The sequence below is a fragment of the Vigna umbellata genome, chromosome 5 (genome assembly GCF_029865625.1).
Source record: "Vigna umbellata cultivar VRB3 chromosome 5, Vumbellata_1.0, whole genome shotgun sequence".
Taxonomy (NCBI): domain Eukaryota; kingdom Viridiplantae; phylum Streptophyta; class Magnoliopsida; order Fabales; family Fabaceae; genus Vigna; species Vigna umbellata.
The window spans coordinates 29193270-29217044 of record NC_142169.1 but is presented as its reverse complement, the minus strand read 5'-3'; the positions used below and the strand labels follow the sequence as shown (position 1 = coordinate 29217044).

The 23775-nt window shown below is 34.0% G+C and overlaps 1 protein-coding gene across 8 annotated transcripts; it reads left to right on the top strand.

Annotated features, from left to right (window-relative positions):
* The first annotated feature begins 1506 nt into the window (after positions 1–1506).
* Positions 1507–15314, top strand: LOC124842430 (ubiquitin-protein ligase). Of its 8 annotated transcripts, XM_088115526.1 has the most exons (20): positions 1507–1770; positions 1884–1934; positions 2049–2169; positions 2290–2431; positions 2549–2598; positions 3462–3550; positions 3630–3735; positions 7702–7738; positions 7841–7992; positions 9599–10160; positions 10260–10367; positions 10482–10541; positions 11110–11255; positions 11840–12187; positions 12590–12833; positions 13205–13260; positions 13824–13904; positions 14366–14410; positions 14508–14576; positions 14854–15314. In XM_088115526.1, exons 1-20 carry the CDS (start codon positions 1592–1594, stop codon positions 15031–15033), a joined length of 2826 nt encoding a protein of 941 aa, XP_087971652.1. In that variant the 5' UTR covers positions 1507–1591; the 3' UTR covers positions 15034–15314. The 8 variants fall into 8 exon arrangements, 5 of the variants coding, with proteins under 5 accessions (XP_087971652.1, XP_047174860.2, XP_087971653.1 ...); XM_047318904.2 differs by having other exon boundaries at positions 10260–10541; XM_088115527.1 differs by having other exon boundaries at positions 10260–10541; positions 14791–14929.
* The last annotated feature ends 8461 nt before the right edge of the window (positions 15315–23775 follow it).

The window sequence follows — 23775 nt, the reverse complement described above, 5'->3', positions numbered from 1 at the left end:
CCTCTCGCATAGCGCACTCAGGTCGCTATGCGAGAGACCAAACAGAGACCAACCCCCCTAAAACTCTCGCTATGCGCCCCACTCGCCTTTCAAATTAAATGGGCAGTGGTTCCAACCACCACCAGTCGCACAACGACAAGATTTGCCAGGCAAATCCACAAACAGAGAGCAACACCCTCTTGTCATTCGCACAACGCACTAGCTCGCACAATGAATGACTCAGACAGTGAGCACCCTCTACAGGGTCTCGCTATGCGAGACAACCCTCATAACGACTCTGCATCATCTGCAGAACACAAATTTTGCAGAATCACACACTTACACCAGCCCTTACCATTTCTAGGCCTCTTGGCCAACTTCTAAAGCCTCTAATGGTTGATATAAACCTGATTAAACTTATCTAATTGATTTTTACTCATTCCTACAGTGATTATTAAGTGATTAAGACCCAAATTCCTTCTTAAAACACTAGTTTCCTCAACTTAGGGGCCCAATTCTAATTCTACCATTTTTAGCCTATTCTAAATCAGTTTTATGATCCTAACAAGTCACAATTGACTTGCCTAAGCTGTCCCAACAGTCCAAATGTGTCCATAACCCCTACTTCCCAAAATCACTACCTCACTTCCTCTAAAGTGACCTAAAACCCTCACATAACACCCAAATTTCCTACTCATTCACTGATACAACAGGTCCCTCACCACAAGTACTTCAACATAGTTATTTCAGCAATTAAATACATCCAAACGGTACACAAACATCACACTCTAGTTTCCACTGTCCCAAGGTTCAACACATGCAACTGAATTTTTTCAAGTCCAAACACAACATCAACAACACAACAGTACAAAACACAACATACAATTTATGCAACCAAATAAAAGAACAAATCCTAGCTCCCTTTACCTTGGAGTTGAACAATACAACTCACTAGAATGCTCTAACAGTGCCTCACACAGCAAGGACCCGACCAAATCCTACAAACCACCACATTGATGGTAGAAACAACTCTTAGAGCTAGAATGAACAGAGAAAATGGAAGGGAATATTTCTAGCTACATGCAACCAGCAGAGATGCATGCCTTAGGTTCCAAAATCACGGAGGAGAAAGGAAAACAACTTACTCGCTGAAGAACGAGAATCTAATCGGATGGTTGCGAAGCTCTCTGTGTCGCGGTCGCTTAAGCACTACCTAATCCAACATGCAATGGCTGAATGTGAGGAAATGATAGAAATGAGACAAAGAGAAGACTGTGTTTTTAGAAAAAGAATGGAGTTGGATTAAATCCACAAAATATATCTGAAAATAACTTTTAAAGAAACAAAGTTCTGATTTCATTTACTTAATACCTCGTTAAGTTTTCTAATTAATTTCCAGGCTATTACAGTACACACACGTATACAAATCATCAGTTATAAAGATTAAAAAATATTTGAGTTTGATCTGACAATATATATATATATATATATATTAGTTTTTATTCACTAAAGCATTTTTATAATTATTTGAGTTCTCTCCTTCAAGTTATCTGAAAACGTTACATGTATCTTCTATTTTCTTCACTCCACTTGCCGTTTCTTTCGTCTTACAATGGAGGTCTCAGACGACGAAGACGAGCACGTTTTCCTTGTTTGTACTAACACCGATTCAATTCAAACAGCCGAAACCCTAAACGATGAGATTCTTCTGTCCACCGCCGATATCCTTTCTTGGGATCTTCCAACGATTCTCACTTTTCCGACGATTAAAGTTCAGGCACATTCCAATAGGTTTGTCACTTCCCTCCCTATATTTTTTTTCTCATTGAACTCAATTTCTCTTAACTTATGCCTCCAGTGTCCATTAATTTCCAATTGTTTTCATTCTACGTGCCGATTAACAGGCTCATTGAACAATCTATGTATTTCAGCGGCCTCCTCAGCGGGAACTTCAGGTGCAAAATATGTTAACCTTAAACTTTGTTTCCTATCTTCCTCTTCATTGTTTTTACTTTAAATTGATCTCGAGAATCTGCATGCACACACCGTGCTTATTGTTACTTCTGCAGTGAATCATGCTTGGGTTCTATCTCTATCAATTGGAATGTGAGCGATTTTTTGCAAATTCTTAAGCATATGTGTGACTGCGTTTTGGATATTACATTGGATAATTTCTTCCCTCTTTATGAGGTATGCTGTTGGTCAGGCAATATGTGACTGTAGTGTTTGGACTCCTTATTTTATTTGAGATCTTTGCCTATTTGACAGTCTATTGGCTGACGCAGTTTTTGAATTTGTTGTATGTCTTAGGGTGCACTTTATTTTGGAGTGGAATCACTTCTCTTGAAGTGTGAGATGTGGCTTTCTGATGTGCTCTCATCCGAAGGATTTCAATATACTCAAATAAAAATGGAGGACTTGATCCAAATTTGGAAATTTGGCTCAGATCGTGGTAAAATGTTTTTTTTATTGGCAAGCACGTCTGTATTCTTTTTTCTTTCACTTCTGCTATATCGTCACATGGTTCATTCTCAGTTTTTTTTCTTTTTTTATGGATTTGCTTTTGCAGCCAGCGACTATATCCTGCACTTATGTATGGGCTACCTAGCAAGGAATTTTGTATGTACTAAACTCTTTAGCTAGAACTTGTGTGTGCAATAAACATTGGTCTCAAGCTTTGGAATGGTTGTTGAATTTTATAATGCGTTGTTGTGTCTTTGCCTGCCCATAAAATAAATGTTGTCAGGTGTATTTACATATTTATTGGTTGAACTCTTGATACTGCTGAAATGCTTGTCCAATTCTTCATACATTTTACATCGGTATTCCTTTGGTGAGAATTTCTTTAGAGTTGATTTTTCAGGGAATGTGGATTCCAAAAACAAGATAGCACTGCACTGTGAATTGAACTGACATCTAACCCTTTTCATAATGCTTTGTTTTTTGTCTTGTGTGTTTTATTTACTCTGGCTCCTCATGATATGGTGTCATCAAGTTTCATTTGTTTATATTCCACTGTTCAGACTTAAGAGCAATATCTTGTATTTGTGTGTGAATATTACAAACGAACTTCGATTGCTAAAGTTCTGATAATTGATACTGTTGTTATTAGGATAAGATAAACGGGGATATGAAAGGCAATAACCCACTTACCTTTATATATTTCAAGTGACCTGGTTGATATAAATTTCTTTTGCTAGTTTGTTGGGCAGATACAATTTGAAGTTCATGTAGTCCGTTGTTAATTTTCCTCCTTATCATTATTTATTATCTTTAATTTGGGTAACTACGGATACAAAGTTTCCAACTCTCCTAGTTCACATTTCTATGCATGTTCTTTTATTTTGGGCTTTTTCTAAACTTTAATGTTTTGTTCATATTTTTAATTGTAGATTTTTTTTAATATATATATATATATATATATATATATATATATATATATATATATATATATATATTATTTTCATTTTCTTGTCTTACAGATGTGGGCAAAGCGTAGCAAATTTTTTGTAAAACTTCCATATGACCTGCTGTTATCTTCTGTAAAGCACCCTCATCTGACTGTTGACAGGTTTGACTGATTTATATATGAAATGACTTCATTCAATACTACATAAATTTTAGATTCTAATGCTATAGTATCTTGACAGTGAACTGCATCTTTCTGATGCACTTCTTCTCTGGCTTGAAAGTAACTTGGAAAATTTGGAGAGGCCAAGTAAAACTGAAGACAATTGCATCGAAATTTTGAAACAAGTGAGGTTATATGGCTCATTATAGATGTAAAGGCCTTGAATAATTTAGATGAAAACAGTTTTGGGAGAAATTGCCAAGTGTAGATGGTCATACCGAATCCTATTTTTTTGCATTTTGTAAATCGAAGGATGTTGCTTCACTATGCTGCTGAAACCAGAATATTGTCAACAATGCCATTTATTGGCATGGTTACTTCTTATATTATGGGGTGTAGATGGAAAAAGTACTATTATGAATAATTGTGAATTTGTGCGATGTTATGATGGTCTTATAAGAAAAATACAAGTCTCACTCCTCTCATTTCACTAATTAATCTAGTCAAATACTGGTAAAGTACAATTACTACAAGCTTAACCACCTACACAATTAACATAATAATAAGAATTGTAAAACATTAAGAATCCTAATAGAGCAACGTAGTTGATGGACAAGTCCCTAAGGCTTTAGGAAAAAGAGAAAAGTACTCCGATCATTATTCCTTTAGCAACACTTACATCCATCTCTCTTTTAGCTTTCAAACCTACAACCCCGAAAGGCAAGCAATGAGTGATGATAACAATGAACACAGACTAGGAGAAAAGATAAAAGAATTTTGTGTATTATTGCTCACTCTACCTAAACAAAGCACATGAGAAGAAACACTCACAATACGAGATACCCTGACCTCCGTCACAAGTCCCCCAAATTCCCCTTCCCCCAACATGTGCTCCCCTCCCCAAACAAGTGCTCCCCTCTCCTCTATATTCTCCCTTTCTCTCTCTTCAAAATAGAAAAATAATTCTTTCTGTTATGATCCCAATTATTAGGTGTTTGTAGGTGGACCCTAAGAAATAGGTTTCCACTTTTTCCTTTCATACACATTATTGAACTTCTTACTTTACCCTTTTTCCTTTAGACTTATATTCGTATCAACTCCATCCCCCAAAATTTTCACCTTGTCCTCCAGGTGAAGTTCAGGGAAGTAATACCCCATCTTTTATAGAGATTCACACGAATTCTCGCATGATAGCACCCTTCCATTTCAATAACACCTCTAGGGCCTCTCCTTCTCCTTCCCTAAGAGCTAGAATCTCTTCTGGTTGCATTTCCAGCCCCCAATTCTCAGTTATACACAGAGGAACTGGCTGCACCGTTACTTCTGTTGACACAATTGGCTTTAATAAGGAAACATGAAAAACTGGATGGACCTTGCTACCTTCTGGCAACTAAGCTACCTCCCACTCTTTCACTGATTTCATAGTGGCCATAATATCTCAAACTCAGTTTTTGATAAATTCTTTTGGCTAATTTTTTAAGCTTATATGGTTGGATCTTCAAGTAATCCCAATCTCCAATCTTGAATTCCACCTTTCTTCTATGCTTGCTGCTTCATGCGGTTTTGAGCTTACAATAAGTGGTCTCTGAGCTCAGTCAACATCTCATTCCTTTCATGCATCATGGAGGACACTTCTTCCATGAGAGTAGCTGACACATCTTGCACCACAGGAGGGGGATCTCGACCATAAAAGGCCCTGAAAGGAGTCATTTTTGTAGCTTCATGGTAATTGGTGTTTTACCAAAACTCAGCCCAGCTCAATCATCTATGCCATTGTCGAGGTTTTGTCCCTATCATGCATCTAAGATAGGTCTCCAAGCACCTATTCACCACCTTTGACCATTCGCTTTTGATGAACAAATTTTCAATCCCCGAAAATGGAGTCAAAAACTTGTTAACCCTCGGCAAGTGTAACCGAATCGTATCAAGTAATAATAAATGGTAAGACTAAGTATCATTTCCCAAGAGACTCACGGCACTGAACAATTATGTGATTACTCAACTAATTAAGACTCTAAAGAAAATATTTTGGGGTTTTTCAGTGCAAGTGCAATAAAATAAACGTGAATGCAATTTGATCAATTGAGGCTAAACACAAGAATGAATGAATGAAGTTAATGATATTGTTGTTGGGGTTTAGATTTCACCTAATTTACTCTCATGTATTTATGAATTCGTCTTTCTTTTACTTAATGCTAATGCCACTCTCTAAATTACCTTAAACCCGATGTCTCGGTGAAGAAAACCTATCCTTAATTATGAGTTCATACAATTCCTAGCATCTCTAATAATTAATTCTGAAGCACAGAAGCTTAAAGGCAACCAACCCTCATATCCCTATGTCTAGGCTATACTGCTTTTGGGAGAATTTCCCCAGTTCTAGATTTCCCCGTATGTGTCCATATCGACAAAATCAATAATCATGACATCGAATGAGTTAAACAATGCATGATTTGAGCAAAGAGGAAAAACCCTAACAATTAATGAAAGAAAGCATGTATCTTATAAAAGATCTTGAAGAACAAATTCAATACATGAGAGTTTAAGAAGGTTACATCTTTCCCAACAACAATAAGGTTTAGCCCTCCATCGTCATGGAAGAACTAGATGAATAATGGATGAAAGAATGAAAGAGATAGAAAAACCCGATAAAAAGCAGAGGAGAGCCGTCACCATCCCCAAATCTACTCCCAAAGGGTGAAAAGTGTGTTTTTGTGCTCAAGCCATCAAAAGATACAAACTCTAAGACATCTGGGTCTTTAAATAGGACATAAAAGTAATAGAAAACGGGTCCAGGCCCAAAACAGATCATAAAATCGCAGAAAACTAGCCCAAAACTCGCTCTGGTTGACTTTTTCAGCATTCTGGTTGACTGGTTGACTTTTCTGCATTTTGGTTGATTTTCTGCATTCTGGTTGACTTTTCTGCACTGCAACTCCTTGATACTTCAACCCTTCTTTCAAATCATTCCAAAAACCTACAAAATCAAGGGAATTTAATGATAAAATCATAAAGCATATCCTCAACTCTCTTATTCACAAAACTAAAGCAAAATCATGAGTCCAAGCAAGCTTCTAAGTCAAAAAGGGTGCATTAAGTATCAAAATTAAGTATAAAAATAACGGTTTTTGAACCGTTATCAGCTTTAGAATGGTAAGTTGAGCTAAATTTCAATTTAGTCCTGACCAATTTGAACAACTCTGTCCAGAAAGAATTCATGAAGACCATGTCCTTGTCTGAAACAATTGACTATAGAAATCCATGAAGTTTTACCATTTCCTTCAAGAACAATTCAGCCACTTCTGTAGCACTATAAGGGTATTGGGTGTGTGCAGGTGGACCCCACGAAATAGGTTTCCACTTCTTCCATTCATACACATTATTGAACTTCCCACTTTGCCCTTTTTCCATTAGACTTATATTCATATCAAGTGATAACAGCCATATTTTACTATGAAGGAATACTCATAAAATATGATTGGTACACAATTGTTCAATTCAACTTTCAAAGATATATAGGCTTTGAGTAAATTACACTAGCACTCCCTGTAGTTTCTTGAGATTGCACACAGCTCCCTACTACACTGTGCATTCCTTATACAATATAGTATTTAAAATAATTAAGGGTTATCATTATAATGTTTTTCAAACAATTAAGGGAATTGGTTTAGGGATCCAAAACTGAGGGGTTTCAAATGGTGCAATTGACTCCTTTAACCGCCTCTCACCTTGAATATCAAGCTTTGGCAGAAACTGGGGTTTCAAATGCTGCAACAGACTCCTTCCTCTGCTTCTCACCTCCAGTGCTTACTCTAAAATTATGCTCTAATGTCTCCATACTCCACTTCTAATACCACTTTCATATACGTAGTCATCCCACAATATATATAAATTTATGCTGATTTTTTTATAACATGCTGATTAATTTTTACATTGATCCACATGTAATTATATTCTCATTAGTATGCTTCAAATTTAAGTACTTTATCATCTAATTTATTTTGAGAAATAATTATGAATCAATCAAGGTCTATTTTGTTTGACGTTTTTGCCCCTGAAATCTGGCTTTTCCATTGGTGACAATTTTGGCACATGCTTCCATGTCATCTATGCTTAAATGTCATATAACTTTTTGATCTTGGTTCCTACAGATTCGTGTGGGCCTTTTGCCTTTGTGGTTTGCTCTAGGTATTCCATTTTCTTGAGCTTTTTCATGAAGCACTGAACAATCTTTACTCTTCATGCAGAAATTCCTTGATGTTGTAAGGTAATTTTTTATTTGTTTAACAGGAAAAAGAAACTCTTTTTATTTTAGACAGCTGGCTGAGGAAAACCTTGATTCAATTTTCAGAATACTAAATATTGTTCCTATGGGTTCACTAGATACTTTCAAGTATAGTGACTCGTATCAACTCAGGATTAGGTTGACAGAATATTCAAAGGTACTCCAAATACTTAAAAGCCCTCAATTATTTTGGCTTTGTTAATTATGTTTCTTAGCTTAAGATTATGGGCCTTTAATGCTATGCATTTATGGGGCCAGAAAAAAAGAAAAAAGTAAAGAGAACGCCCTACCATCTTCTTGTATGAATTTTGTTTTATTGATTATTGGCTAATAATTAAGATTGCCTCTATATGATCATGTTTAAGTAGAATTAGAAAAAGAAAAGGTAATTTCCCTCCATAGCCTATACCAAAAGGATATATGCGTAAGATGTTCAATCCAAGATCATCAACATGCAAATTGAGGGGCATGTTGCATGTCGTACACCTCACTCACTAATACGGCACACGCCATTGACATGTGTTGGGCAGAACCTGCACAATGTCTAAATAAAAAAAAAAAACCTAGTTATTTTTTTAGCTTATTTGTCACTTGAACCATGTCACCAACTCTAGACTACATCTTTTACTTTAAAACAACTTAAAGATGCCTCCTATCATAGCATTTTTTTAGGCTCATTATTGTAGGACCTAACTAGTTGTTTTAAGAAATATGTTTCATCTTCTTATCTGGAGATTTTTTTAAATATTACATGGAAAAATGACTTCTCACTCCCTCCTATCTTAGTATTCTTTTTGTGAAGGTTATTTTCGTAAGAAAATTATGAATCTTAATTTTATTTTTATAAGGTGAATTATAATTTTTAATTCAATTCTCAACATGTGTATATATGTGTGTGTGGTGTCACAATGTCCTATATTTTGAAAATTTGTTGTGTCTGTGTTAGTGACATGTTTGGTGTCAGTGTTAAAATAGAAACTATCATTTATTTCTTTTGATGATATGCAAAAAAGTACAAATTGAACATGTTGAGGTCATTATTTGACAAGATAGGCATTTCTTTGACTTAAGTTACCTTTTCCTTTTATCTAGTGTTAAGAGATCCATAAAACATTGTACTGACCAGATAGGCATTTAAGCATTATTGTTGTGTAATTTTTATGTATTTCATGATAGGGATGACGGTATTTGAACCTGCACAATTTGTACCCAAAACAAACGCGCTACCAAGCTGCGCTACATCCCTTTTCCAGTTGTTTATAGTGTTATTGTAAAGAATCTTTGTCTTGTTTTCCACATTTTTCTCTTTTGACTTTGCAAATCCATGTTTTGTTAATTATGATTGGTTCCTTGTGATTTATGGTTTTAGTATTTGCAAGTGTATCCAAATGCATCGTGTTGTCTTGTGCCTGTCTGGATGACTTCTCCATAAGAATTTTAGGAGAGAAAAATATGAAGAAAAAAGAGTTGACATCTTCATAAGTTAAAATTAACTTGTGTATAAGCTAATTTACAGAGGCTCTCTCGTGTAACTTCTCTTGATTTGTATTTTAACTTTTGCATAAGCTAATTTTAGCTTATGGACAAGTCAATTTCATTTTTTTCTTAATATTTTTCTGTTCCAGATGTTCTTATATAAAAGCTTGTCCAAACAGACCTTTAATATCTTAGCCATTTTGTCTTATAGTTGTTTCCCAGGAGTCTGTGATGTTATATTAGGAATGCTATCATACTTTTGTAACATAAGTTTTCATTGCATGCAGAAAGTGAACCTTTCTGGTTGCCCGCAAATAACATCTACAATACTTCGTCTGTCACTCATCCCTCAATCATATTTAACAGATCCCATGCAAAAGAAGATTATAGAAAAGTTATTTATTAGTTGTAAACATCCTGTAAGAGATAGATGGGTGTTTCCACAAAATCTGTCAGAAGAAACCTTGACCTTTGAAGCAGTTCAGGAGGTGGATATCTCTAAGTGTCAAAATTTGCATGTTGAACTTGCTGTTGATTGCTTCCGCAAGTCCTTTCCTTCTTTAAGAACATTGAAAGCAGGTTATCTTTTGAACATTGGGACAACCAGCTTCCTTCAGTTATTGGAGAAATGTCCGCTGGTTTGTGAAATTGACTTGACTGTTGATATTACCCCACTGATTCCAGCATCAGTTACAGTTTTATCCTCTAGTCCCGCTGAGATACAGCCAGTGCCAGAGAAGACCTCTAGTGTTAAATATCAAGCAGTGCAAATCATGTCATTTAATGAATTTGGACCTCCTCTTTCTAATGTTACAAAACTCACATTGGAAGGAAGAACTGATGTCAGTGGTAGGAGGTTTTTCTGGTGAAAAGATTCATTTTGAATCTATTTTTTTTTCTAGTTTATGTTTGTATCCATGTTAACATAATAATTCTTTTTCCTGCCAGATTTGGGTCTCCATTACATCTCCAAATTATGTGTTTCTTTGTGTCACCTGAATATTAAAGGATGCATTTCTGTTACTGATATTGGCATATCAGATCTCATATCAACGAGTAAAAAACTTAATTCAATTGTGGTTTGTGATACTTCGTTTGGGATAAATGGTGTTCAAGCTCTTTGCTCAGCTATTTCTGATAGTGGCAACACCTCCTCTCTACATTCTACAGATAAACGTTTGAATTCTGTGGTTTCTAATTTTGAAACATTGCATATGGGTGGCTGCCAGGGTAAGTTGTATTCCTTTTTCTTAGTTTATTTGAGTAAACGTCCAGAATGAATCTTTGAATGCTTGGCTTGTATAAAATTTCAAGAAGTACCATTTGCTTAATTCTGGCAGCAGATGTTTTTTACATTCGAAAGAAGCTAGGGCATTGTGTGACTTGAATAAAGTTTTATGCGAACAGAACGATGGAGTGATAAATGATAGTGGTTTAACATACCTATATTTGCATGAAAACTTTTGATACAGGCATACATTAGTTAGGTTACAAATATGTTACTATTGCTTTGGTTTGGGTCACCCTTATGACCTCTTCACATACTAGGCGTTCTGTTCATCAAATTTTTGCTTTATTTTCAAGCTTTTGTCTATTTTTTGTGGTAAAAGAAGCCCCTTTAGTGATAACCTCATGAATCGTTTATTGTTTAAATCAAATGTAACAAGGGACCAAATCATGCTTTATAATTGAAAACAGCTTGTACAGCACTTAGTACTGTTGCTTTGAGAGGAGTGTTTTATTTTTTTATAAATTTCAGTTTTACATTAAATTTTTTTGATAAATCATCATTTTGTAGGTGTTTCTAAGTCATCTCTAATGGAGCTTATGTCTCAAACACAAGTTTTGAAGAGTTTATGCCTGAGAGGAACTGACCTGATTGATCAGGCGCTGTATAATTTTGCAGGTTCTTCCTTGGAGATGCTTGATATTTCAAATACCAAGGTTTGTTGTCAATTTTATGGACTTGCGTGTTTTTTCTTTATCTTTGCAGAGTTGGCAATAGAAGTTGTTGATGTTATTTTACTGAAACTTTAATGCTAGTTCAAGTTTAAGGTTGCGTGGTTTGAATGCTTGCTCCGTTATAAGTACAACAGCAAGTTTATTTTGGCTGTAGATGGTAGTTAAGACTTACAGGGCCAGTTTCTACCTAAAATAACTAAGCATGATTTATATGTATACGCCTCCTTTAATTGTATAAGCATTGGCTAATAAACAAGTTATATCCTTCTCATGTTGAATTCTAACTGTTGTTTTGGATGCTTTTATTACATACACATTATAAACCTTTATGCTTGCTTCAAGTGTATAAGTTATTCAAAGTTTCTTGTCTCTTGTTCAGTTTCATCGCCTCTAGTTTAATTATCCTTGTGTTGAAATATTGTGTTCTTATTCTTAACTAATATTTTATGCATGTCATTGTAGAATAAGCTACCATTATGTCATACAACATCCCCAAGAAAATTTAATTGATAGATGCTGGGACATTTTGGGTTGCTGTGACAATTTCTTATTTTGCAAAATTGCAGATCTCTATTGCTGCATTAACTTATGTTATTCAAGGAAATCCAAGTTTAAAGTGTCTGAAAGCAAGAGACTGTCGAAATTTGTTTCCTGTAGACAATTGTACTGAAATAAGAGAATCTGATTTTCCCTCCTTGCATGAAAAACTACATGCTGAGTTAGGAAAAATGAATAGATTGGAAGAGATCGAGTTTGGATGGGGTTTTTCTTCCTTCTCTTTTAATTCTCTGGAACCTGCACTAATGTCATTAAAGGCCATCAATATTGGTTTAGGTGGAATGGTCGGTGAAGATGCTTTGAAACGGTTACCTGCAATCTGTCCCTTGCTAGAAACAATAATCCTTCATTTTCAGGTGATGATCATCTTCCTTGTGATTTGAGGTTCTTTATTTCTCCTTAAAGAATATAGAAAAATTATTTTAATTGATCAAAGTTCTGGAAAACAATGAAGAAACTTTTTCCTTTGGCTAATTTAGTGGTTAAAATTTTCCACTTGGCATTTACACTCCATGAAGTTCCATCATTATTGCCTCCTTCAAGCATTCCACCATACGAGTCCAGGTTTTCACCTTGAATTAGTTTCATCAGTTATAGCTAAAATGTTGTCTTTGTGATTCTTCTTGTATCAATGTGTAGGAGATGCATGTTTCTTACATTAACTACTATATTTTACTCTATTTATAGTCGTGCTTTCAGTTCTTAGATGCTGTATCACATTTCTAAAACTGTTTCCCTTTTTTCTGGTTTTTTCACAGGTAATATCTGATATAATTGTGATGAACTTTGCTGCATCCTTGAAAAACTTGCAAGTATTAGCTATGTGCTATTGTTTTGGTGATATATCCATGTCAAGCTTCAAATTCCCGATGCAAAGTCTTAGAAAGTTGAGGCTTGAAAGAGTAACCCCATGGATGACAAATGATGATTTGATTGTTCTAACTCAAAACTGCAGAAATTTGGCTGAGCTTTCATTGCTAGGGTGTTCTCTTCTTGACTCAGGTTAGAATTAATTAGCCTTTTTATTATTAGGGGGCATGTGACTTAATTCATAGCACATGATTTTGTATCATTATCATATGCCTCTAATTTGATGAAATCGAACCCTCTAGATAATCTTGCAAACAGGAACAGCCTCTGTTTGCCATTTTGCTGATTGTTCTGTTGTCTATTGCTACTTAGAATTCTCTGATGGTCGGTAACAAGAAGAAAAAAAGAATAAGAAAGATTAAAGAAGGGAGGGGACAATAACAATTTGGTGAATTTTGTCTTGTACAACTTAAGTTATAACAGAGTGTTTGGCTACTGCTAATTTAGTCAGCCGGTACTCACTTGTATGTTTGTCAATGACTCAATGCTATTTCTCATTGCAGACTCTCTACCAATAATTTCATGTGGATGGTCAGGTTTGGTCTCTATCCATTTAGAGGTTTGTTAATTTCCCCACTTTAGAAACACTTAGAGTTATCTTTGACATAACTATAACATGTTTATACACAACTTTTTTACGTAATGTGAATATTTTGGCTTAATTAGTGTCTTAGAAACCAAGCAGCTGTCATCTCCTGAGCTAGAGAAATTTTGTAAGAGTGAATAGGTTTTTTTTCTGCTGGGAAGTGAAAGAATAAATCAGTCTCCCTTTATTGGGAACTCATGTTCTGCTGAATTTGGTATAGAGACTAAGTACCAATCCTGTGATTATGGCAATTGTTACTCTTTAATTTGTTTTTATACATCAAATACTTATTGTTTAGAGGATGGATATGATCATAGTTCCCACATTGTTCATGAGCACGAAGAAGAGAGAATTGGCATGGAGAGTCCTTACCTTTGTATTGCATTTAACATGGATGTAGGAAAGAATAACAATAATAGTACAACTGTAGTACAGCTAATCTCTCAACAATGAGATTCTTTGGTTCTAAAACTTTATCACACTACCCTCTAGGTTTGTGTAAGTAAATTTTAATTGCAAGTATGCATGCTTTTTAGGAGTGCGGAGAAGTAACAGCTAATGGAGCGTCCGCTCTTCTTGACTGCAAAGCTCTTGAAGATATCCTGCTGCGTCATAATGTGAGCTTTCTATACATTCAATTTTTGTTTTTTACTAAAATGAAATGGGGCATTTTATACTCCAAGACAAGGGTATTTGAGCCGTCTTGTCAATTTTTTGATTGGTGTGCACATTATTCTTCCAGCAGTATTCTTTATTTATTTCTATTTTGAAGGCCTAAACATTCCGATTGGTGATTATGTGAATCTTGAATCTTTCTGACGATCAAATAAGGACTGCACATATGAGATTATCAGTAAAATTGGAAATAGACGTGCCATTCTTTCTGCTCTTTGAGAAACCTTTTGTTACGCTTCTTAAGTATGAAACGATATACCTATGCGTCTTTCACTGCTAAGATAATACTAAATTATGTTAAAAATTAATTCTCAGCATTTCATCCAGCTTTCTGAAAAGAAGAAGCTAACATTTGCTTTATGAATCCCTATGGAGATCATTGAAATTGTAATCTACTTTGTAGGGCCCTGGGCTATGCAGAAACTTCATTTTTTATGCTGCTTCAGAGGTTGCACTTTGCTTATACTTGTTTATTTATTATTTTGTAGTTTGTAAATGTGGGGAAATTAATATTTAGATGTTATATATTCTTTCATAACTAACAGATGCCAATGCTTCGAAAATTGTCACTGGATATATGCGATGCCAGGGAAGGTGATTTTGACATTCCAAATGTAAGTCATTGCAGCACCGTTCGTATTGTATAATTAGTTGTTTTACCAGTTCTTGAGTTGTCATCACAATCTATGGAGAATTATTATAGATGGGCAAGTCTAGCGGCTGTAATTCATCTTCTCATTTCTCATCCATTCATACTTCCATTGAGATACAATTTATATTGAGTGGTAAATTTGAGGCAGTCATTTTAAGAGTCGGTACATCTTTCAGGGCACCATGGACTAAAGAATATGTTTTAACCAAGGGATATTCCAATTTTTTTACGTGCTGCAGTATGCAGGCAGATACTCTTTGAGTACCTTAAACATAGCTAGATGCAAATCTCAAAGATGTGCATTTAATGTCCCGGCCTCTACCTCAGGGGCTCGCAGTAGATCCGTGCATATGGAAACGCTGGTACTCGTGTGGAACAGCAGAGATCTCATCAGAACAGTGGTGAAGGAAAGACTTTAGTGAATACATGTCTGAGCATTAATTGCGTAATTTGGTGAGGGTATCATCATCCTTCTCTCGAAGATTATTGGTTAGTTTTTAAACAAATTGTTTGGTGGCAGGAATTAACATGCTTAGTGATTAAGATGGTCACTTGCCGCTAAAAAAAAATATCGTCATCTGTTTGTTAAGTAGTAAAACAAGAGGCAAAACGATGGTTATGTTGAGTGAGAGATAACTGTCTTTGTTTATGTTGCTCTCGTTTGTTTTATTTTTTTTTTACCAAAGCGTCTTTAAAATGATTTATTTGCCTGTTTGTTTTTAATTGACTGTTTTTTTTTTGAAGAAATACATTTTCAGTGATTTTTGGTAATCTGTTTTACTGTTTTGAACATAAAACAAGCTAATTCAAACATATACAGCTTATTTGAATCTTTATAGGATTGCGCTTCATAATTATAATATAATGTGGCAATTTCCACATTGAATCTAACCTCTATTTTCATGTTCAACACTTTTGATCGGACTTTAGTTGTTTCTTCATGTTCCTGATTGAAATTGGAATGCGCAGCAAAAGTACTTTAATATTAATATGTAACGTTTACAGGATTCGATGTTAACATTGAGTAAAGCTGTAAGTTAATCACTCAAAGTTGTACTTATCTTAGTTTTCTAGAATTGTTATTAAATTATCATTTTTATAAATATTCCTTCAAATATCTAATACAAGTATGTTATTACTTTTTTACGGTTTCGTTATTAAATAGTTCTTCAACATGTCATTGTTTTAGTCTTTTGTAAGGGTGATGTGGTGATATTTTAGGAATTTGAGGAATTAACGTGCATCACTACATTAACTCAAATTCTTATACTAAGTACAATATAAGCATTTTCTGAGTTTAGTGTTTTATTCCATAATCTTAGATTTGCTCATATTTATGCATTTATTATTTATTGTATCAAGAAGAGGTAGGTTTGTTGATAAGGCTGTCCACAAAATGAAAAACCCAAGAAATTCGTTTTCAATCGGTTATTTTTAGTAAGTTTCTATCTCCTTAGAATAACCTATGGGTTTGGTAAAAGACAGAAAAATTAAAAGTATTACTTTAAAATGTAAATTTTTTCTTACTTTAAGTGTTCAATGGAAAATATTTACGTAAAATGGTAAAATAAAGTTATCTTAAAACACTAATTTATTGTTAGATAAAAACTCTATAGTTCAAACATATTACAAATTTTAAGGTCCATATAATGTGAGCAGTGCAAATTTTGTGGGGGTGTTCCAGGGCCCAAAAGTACCCATCTCAGTTACCAAGAGACTCTACAGAGGCTTGTTCTTCATGTACATCCATAACTTCATCTGCATCCCATACACTTTAAAATTTCAATTTTACTCTTCAGTTTAGGATTTTTATTGAGTTTCGGAATATATAATCCGAAGACGATCTAGGGTATAAAATCTAAAATATAAAATTTATATTTCAGATAATATATTTCGGAGTATAAGAATTATATTTCAGAATATATATTTTGTAATTTTGAATATAAATTAAAAAAAAATCTACTTTGAATTATATAATCTGGAATATAAATTTTATATCATGGATTGTATAATCTAAAATATATTTTTTTTATTTTGTGTTCCCAAAAGGACAAAGGAAAATAGAACCTTGCAAAGGGATTTGTATGTGTTCCCAAAACACACTTTCATGTGTATCAGTTCCCAACTTCTGTAGTCCAACCTAAAAGACATCTTTGACGGAGAGATTCTCTTAGACAAGACAGTTAATTAAGAACTTAACTCAGATTAATAAATGCATTATATGGAGTTGATGGAAAACGTTGTGTATTGTAAATATTGACGATAATGATTGATAAGTTGCAATCCACTTGCTCATATGAACTTTGACTTTTTTGCGTTTTAAATATTTGGTTCAAACTGAAGGAAGGAAATGAAAAATATCGGCATGTGCTTCACAATTGCATCGGAACAAATAAAGTATGAAAATTGTTGCATTTCCATAATTTCTTAGCAAATCTAGACAGTGCATAATTTCAGGTTTCAAGATTTGACGACTGAATACTAGGATACAATGTTTTCTATACCAGTCACATTATTCTTGTTTGATTTAATATATCATTTATTTCTAACTTTTAGGGATTTGGTTGAAAGTGATTTTATCTTTTAAAAAAGTTTAGTAGTAAGATTCCAGATTTCGTTAAAAAATATTCAGTTCAGTCCTTTTCGCTCACACCGTTAAAAACATAACAGTGCAAATACTACAGTGGTAAAATCTGAGTGAGCTGTGCAGTTTGATGAATAGGTGACTGAAAGAATTAAATGCAGAGAGAGAAACGTAAATGATTGTTTATGACTTTATCACCCAATATACTATTCTACCCTATATCACCCAACAATGCATCAATTTTATACACCGACCTCCAGATCTCATCCTATATCATCCTATATACTATTACACTCAATAATAACTCAAAAATAATATAGTTTACGAAACTCATATAATATTTTTCTTCATCTTATCGTGACCCCCACATACATTGAAACTCTTCACTTGCAAAAAGAAAACATGCACTCTGTAGAAATTTTTGAACAATAAATATATGTTCTCATGGTATCAACTCGTAGTATAATATTTGAGAAATATATACTCTTTGTATTTTTTCTGGATTACTTTCCAGAACACACAAATACACAGACAACACTTTAAACTCTCAAACTTACACAACATACAACTCACAAAGTACAACCCATTTTCTCTCTTTCTCTCACGATGATGCACAACTCACAAACAAACACATGACTCAATAATACATGCAGCAACTCCACTCTTTCTCTGGTTTCTCACGGTGGTGAACCTTTCTCTCTTTCTCACACAAATAACTCTCACAAAACACCATGACTTTGTTGCACACACTATCGGAGACCCTCTCCTTTCTTTCTCTCACAAAACCGTGAGACTTCTCTCTTCTTTGCATTCTACTGCCCAATCCCACGGTGCACACACTTACAAGTATGCCACACTTCTTCTCTTGCCACAAGGTGCCCGTTTATCATAAACAAAAGCACAAACATCCAAATATGGTGACTATTTTAGTGCTCACTTTCGGTGCTCACATAATTACATACAAACAAAACATTTCCTAGTGCATGGGTCCAAACAAATATTTAAAGTTTACCTAACACACTCATACCATCATGTGATGATAGTACATTACTCTACATTTATACTACTTCCATACATTTAATACCCATCAAACATTTCATGCAATTACAAAATAATAATTTATTATACCCATAAACCCATGTTGGTATCTCTATTGAGAACACAACTCATCACCAATGCACTCTATTGTCATATTTCACTCATACAGCACGTTAACACTTCCTACTCTTATTTACATTCTTAACCTAGCCAACCTACGACTACCCTCCAAAAATTCACGATATGCACTTTTCCCTTACTACAAAACCACATGCATTGTAATCCTTCAACCCGTGCATTCATATTCTGGGAATAACATCCCAAACCATTTTTTTTTTCCTTAGCAACCCACAACCTTCCAATTGGGTATACTATCTATCCGCATAGTTTCTCAAGATTAACAAGTTTCAAAAGAAACACATCATGTTCAATCAATACATCAAAAAGTTAGCTCCCCTTACCTGGGTTTTCCAGTGAATTCTTTAAAGACCCCTTGGTTGCTAGAAAATCTTGTGACTGCAACAAGGGCCCCTGCACAACTCCTTGGTACTCACAATCTTTTCCCTATTACTCATTACACTCATGGTGGAGGACAAAAAGTGGTGGTTTCTCTCTTGCGCGCTCTCTCAAGTTGTTCTAGAATGTAACTTAGGGTTGCTTCTTATTTCACACATAAGCTGTCGGAGGCTGCGCATTCTTCCTCCCCCGCTGTCGTCGTCGTTGAGGATACCCAGCTAGTGGCTCCCCCACATTCCCGGGTCTCGCCGAATTCTCTCCAGTACTCACCGGATTCTCATTTAAGATTCGTGGAGCTTATAATATGATGACAAAACTTCCCAGGAAGTTGTTGGAAACGAGGGTTATCTGCTCTGTGGTGATTGTTATGTGAAGAGGATTAATCCAAAGGTGAGGATTATTAAGGTGGAGCCCTCTGATGCAAATGCAATGGCGTTGTCTAGGGATGACAATTTTACCTGCGGGCACAAGTATCCGCGACGGGCAGTAACTACCCACGGATATTTACTACCCGCGGGTAACGGGTAGCGGGTACTTTAATACCCGCTTCTAAACGGGTCAGGTACGAGTAGTATATTACCCGCCCCGCGGGTACCCATTACCAACAAAAAATTTTTTAAAAAAATAATTTATATATATTTTAATTAAATTTAGTTAAAAATAAAATAAAATTATATTTTATTAGGTTAAATTTAATTAAAATTAAATTTTAATTTATATTTAATTTAATTTATATTATATTATATATATATATATATATTTTTTTTTGTAATTTTATTTTAAAAATGTATTAAATATTTTTTTTATTTTTTGCGGGTACCCGCGACTATTTTTTAAACGGGTACCCGACGGGTAGCGGGTACAATTTTATCCGACGGGTCAGGTTGCGGGTAGGCACTACCCGTGCTCGACCCGACCCGTTGTCATCCCTAGCGTTGTCATTCCATCATGATCAGAGAGTGATTTTGGACCAGGTTGAAGGATTTGCAGATGGTGTGGCGGTTGAGATTTGCACCTAACATATCATTTTAATTTTTTTTTAAATATTTACACAGTGCAACCTCTTCAAACGTGCCACATATTCATAACTCCATATTGCACCGTTATGTTTTTTACGGCGTGAGCGAAAAGGACCGGTTTGAACATTTTTTAACGAAATATGGGACCTTACTAAACTTTTTTAAAAGGTAGGATCACTTTGAACCAAACCTCTAAAAGTAGGGACCAAATGATGTATTAAACCTTCTTATTTTTCTAATATTCTCTTCATGCTACTCCCCGATTTTCATTTCAAAATTCTCATATTTTATTGTTTAACTTTGGATACCTGTATGCCTTACTTTAAACTTTAATGTAAAAAGACTTGTGGGTTTTAATAAACATAAGGTATAATACCTATTTTGTTCCCAATTTTGGTTGGAAATGTTCGAAATGGTCCCAATTTTTTTTTCTGTTTAATGTTGTCCTAAAGAATGTAATTTGTGTTCAATTTGATCCTTTTTGCAAACGCTGTTTAAATCGTTAACGGCCAGATGTCCAAATGTGCAATTACAAAGTGAAATCGTTGACACATCATCATCATCATCTCCACAGAAATCCTAGTTCCCTAACCTAGCCAATGTCGTCGTCAGCCACGTTGTGCCGCCACCATGAAACTGTGCCGTCACTAAACGACCACCAAACCCCAGCATCGGACCACCACCCATCATCCTCACCAGCATCACCGCTAGTAGCCACCACCGTCACCAATACAGAACGCGAACGCCAAAGTCGCGAGTCCTCCATCATCATCTTCAGCATCTTCCTCGACTTCCATCTCCACCGTGAAACCCTTATCAGGCTGCCATTCTCCACCACCATCAAACTCACCGTCAGCCGCGAGGTCCTCCACCAGATAGCGATTTCATCTTCTCCATCCACAATCACTGAACCTGCAATTAGAAAAACAATAAACCCAACAACCACCGCAAACCCATCTTCTCCATGGTCGTCGCTACTACTACCACTCTCCCTTCTTCAACACGCCGCCGCGGCACACACCTCCACCATCCTCGCCAACCCCAAACCTGCAAACCACAAGAACCAGAAATCCGTCGTAGCACACACCTCCACCGTTGGGTAGTCTCACCCCTTTAGCCGTTCAATTTCTTCTCCCTCACTGCTCGGCCTCTTCCTGCCTTCCAACTCACAACGCCACAAAGGACTCCACGTAAGCCAATACATGGCATTTCACTATGTAATTACACATCTGGACATCTGGCCGTTAACGATTTAAACGGCGTTTGCAAAAAGGACCAAATTGAACACAAATTACATTCTTTAAAACAACATTAAACAACAAAAAAAAATTGAGACCATTTCACACATTTTCAACCAAAATAGGTATTATACCTAAACATAAAAATAAAAACGAGTACTCATTTCGTATAAATTATTCACTATGGTTAATCAATGTGTTTTCTTATCATTACATGGATGTTTAAAGCATGGGAGGAGTTTTGGGTGTGAGGAATCAATTTCCAAATAAAAGAATCATGTATGTTTTAAGAGAATCTATTATACCACACGCAAAGTCAATTCTGCTTTGAAGCCTTCTTGGTTTGCGTGAGGTGGGATCTTCCTATTTTGTTTCTTTATACAATAGGTAAGTAAGTATTTCTTTATACAATAAGAATAATAACAATAATTTACATTTCATTAATTAGATTACTACATTTTTTTTTCCTAAAATCCACTTTCCCAAATCCATTTTGTAATCCAAACACAGCCTGAAGTTTTATATTATTTTAAGTTGGATAATGAATTGATACCTTAGAAAAGAAAACATTTTTTAATTAAATCATTACGACTCCATTGGTGAGCAATGAAATACTTAATTCAAATAAAGTGGAATTTGGTGCCATAACCCATTAAAAGAAATCCTTAACAAGCGGTTTTACATATTATTATGATTTGAAAGAAACTTGATTGCGTGTATTGTAATTTGTCGTTTTGGTACATTGCGTGCATTCCAGTTACAGCGTTGGATAATGTAAAATAGAGCAATGTTCATATATAGAACAAAAGCTAGCTGGTTTTGCAGTGTTGGAGCATCTGGGAGATATTGGTTTGGGGCATCTCTATAAATCTTAAATATATTATATAATGCAACGTAAGGGAATATCTTCTGAAGATACCATGCTTATTACTGTCATAATACATTTAAATTAATGCATGCTTATTAGTGTCATAATACATTTAAATTAATGCTGCTAACGTAACTCTAACTAATAATTAATAAACAATGTTAGTACAGCCTGGGAGAGGGAGCAGGTGAAATCACATCAAATTCTTCAATCTGAGTTCAAAACAATAAAATATTTCATGTATTTTTTTAAAAAAAACATGCAATTTTAATGATTTTAGTCGAATTAATTTAGCTTTAAGCAGTTTTTATAATTCACCCAATTAATCCATCACTCGTTATTTATTGACACAAAAACAATGGTTTGAAGATTGATAATATATATTTTTACTCATGAATGAATGACAAAAGAAACAAAGTGTAAAAAGCAAAAGAAAACGCGTGAAAACTGAACGTTTTTTCTACTTTTTAATTCTAAAAAAGAATATATCTATATATATATATATATATATATATATATATATATATATATATCTTTAATATATCTACCTTTTTCTATTTTGATGTCTACGTTTATTTTCTCATTTTATCATATAAATAACTTTTTTAATTAAAATAAATAGTTTTTAAATTATCGTTTTTCAAAGTTAACTATTTTTAATTAAAAATTACTTATAAAATAAATAAAAAATTATAAAAATTATTTATATTTAATTTTATAGTTATAATAATAAAAATAATAATACCTTTATTATCATAATAAATAATTCATATGTTATAAAAAATATAATGCGATTCAATCCTTTCTATTATTCTCCTTGACTTCTTTTCTCTCTTAATAACGTTAACTTATAAGTTAACGAGTTAGGATTTTAAGTTCAAAAAAATTTCTTTAAAAACTTATTTTAACACTTTTTTTTACAACAAATACGTGATGACATGTAATTAATCAATTTTAAATATTCTTTTGAAAATAAATTCAATCAGATTAATAAAATGATAACACAGGTAGTATTATAAAAAGTTATTAGAACAAGTTCTTAACATATCCGAATCTTTTTGATCAAAATTGTTTAGAGTGAATTTATATAATGTGACAGAATAATTTTTAAAAAATATTTAAAAAATTTAAAATTAATTTTTAAATTTTAATATATATTTAAAAATATAATTTGTAGAATTATTTTTAAACATATATTAATTATAACTGATTGATTATTTTAATATGAAATACATACCAACAAAAATATTTAATTAGTTCTTTAAATTATTCATTTTATAGTAATAAAACATATTTATTAATATTTAATTATTATATGTTACACCTTAATTTATTTGAAGTAATAATAAATAAGAGTAGTTGATTAAATAATAGTAAAGAATTAATTATGTTTGTTTTTATTACACTTTTCTCTGCGCTTTCCTCGCTTGTGATTTGAGAAAGTTTACGGAAAAATGCAATCTTGGTTTTCGTGCCTTTCGACCTTCGTCTTTCCTTATAAAGATCTCTGGATTTCCTGTTGCAGTGTTCCACCTTTTGATAATACTGTCTTCTTCTAGAAAGCTGTGATAATTTTAAAGAGTGATGAGACTTTGACATTCTTATGTTTCCCTTTATAACTTCATAAATTATTTTTATTATAATATTTATTTGCATTTATTTTTATTATATTAATATAATATTTTATATAAAAAAACGGTAAATTTAATGCAGAATTAAATGGGAGGGTCAAACAATCTTTTTCAGTGAAAAAGGACAAGAAAACTAGACAACTAATTAATTGAAAGAGACATTTGTTAACATACAAACTTTTTACTCGTGACCAGATGCTTCCATGGTTGGTCAAGGAAATTTCTCACCACCCACCTTATAAATACAGAAACTTTCTCTCATAACTC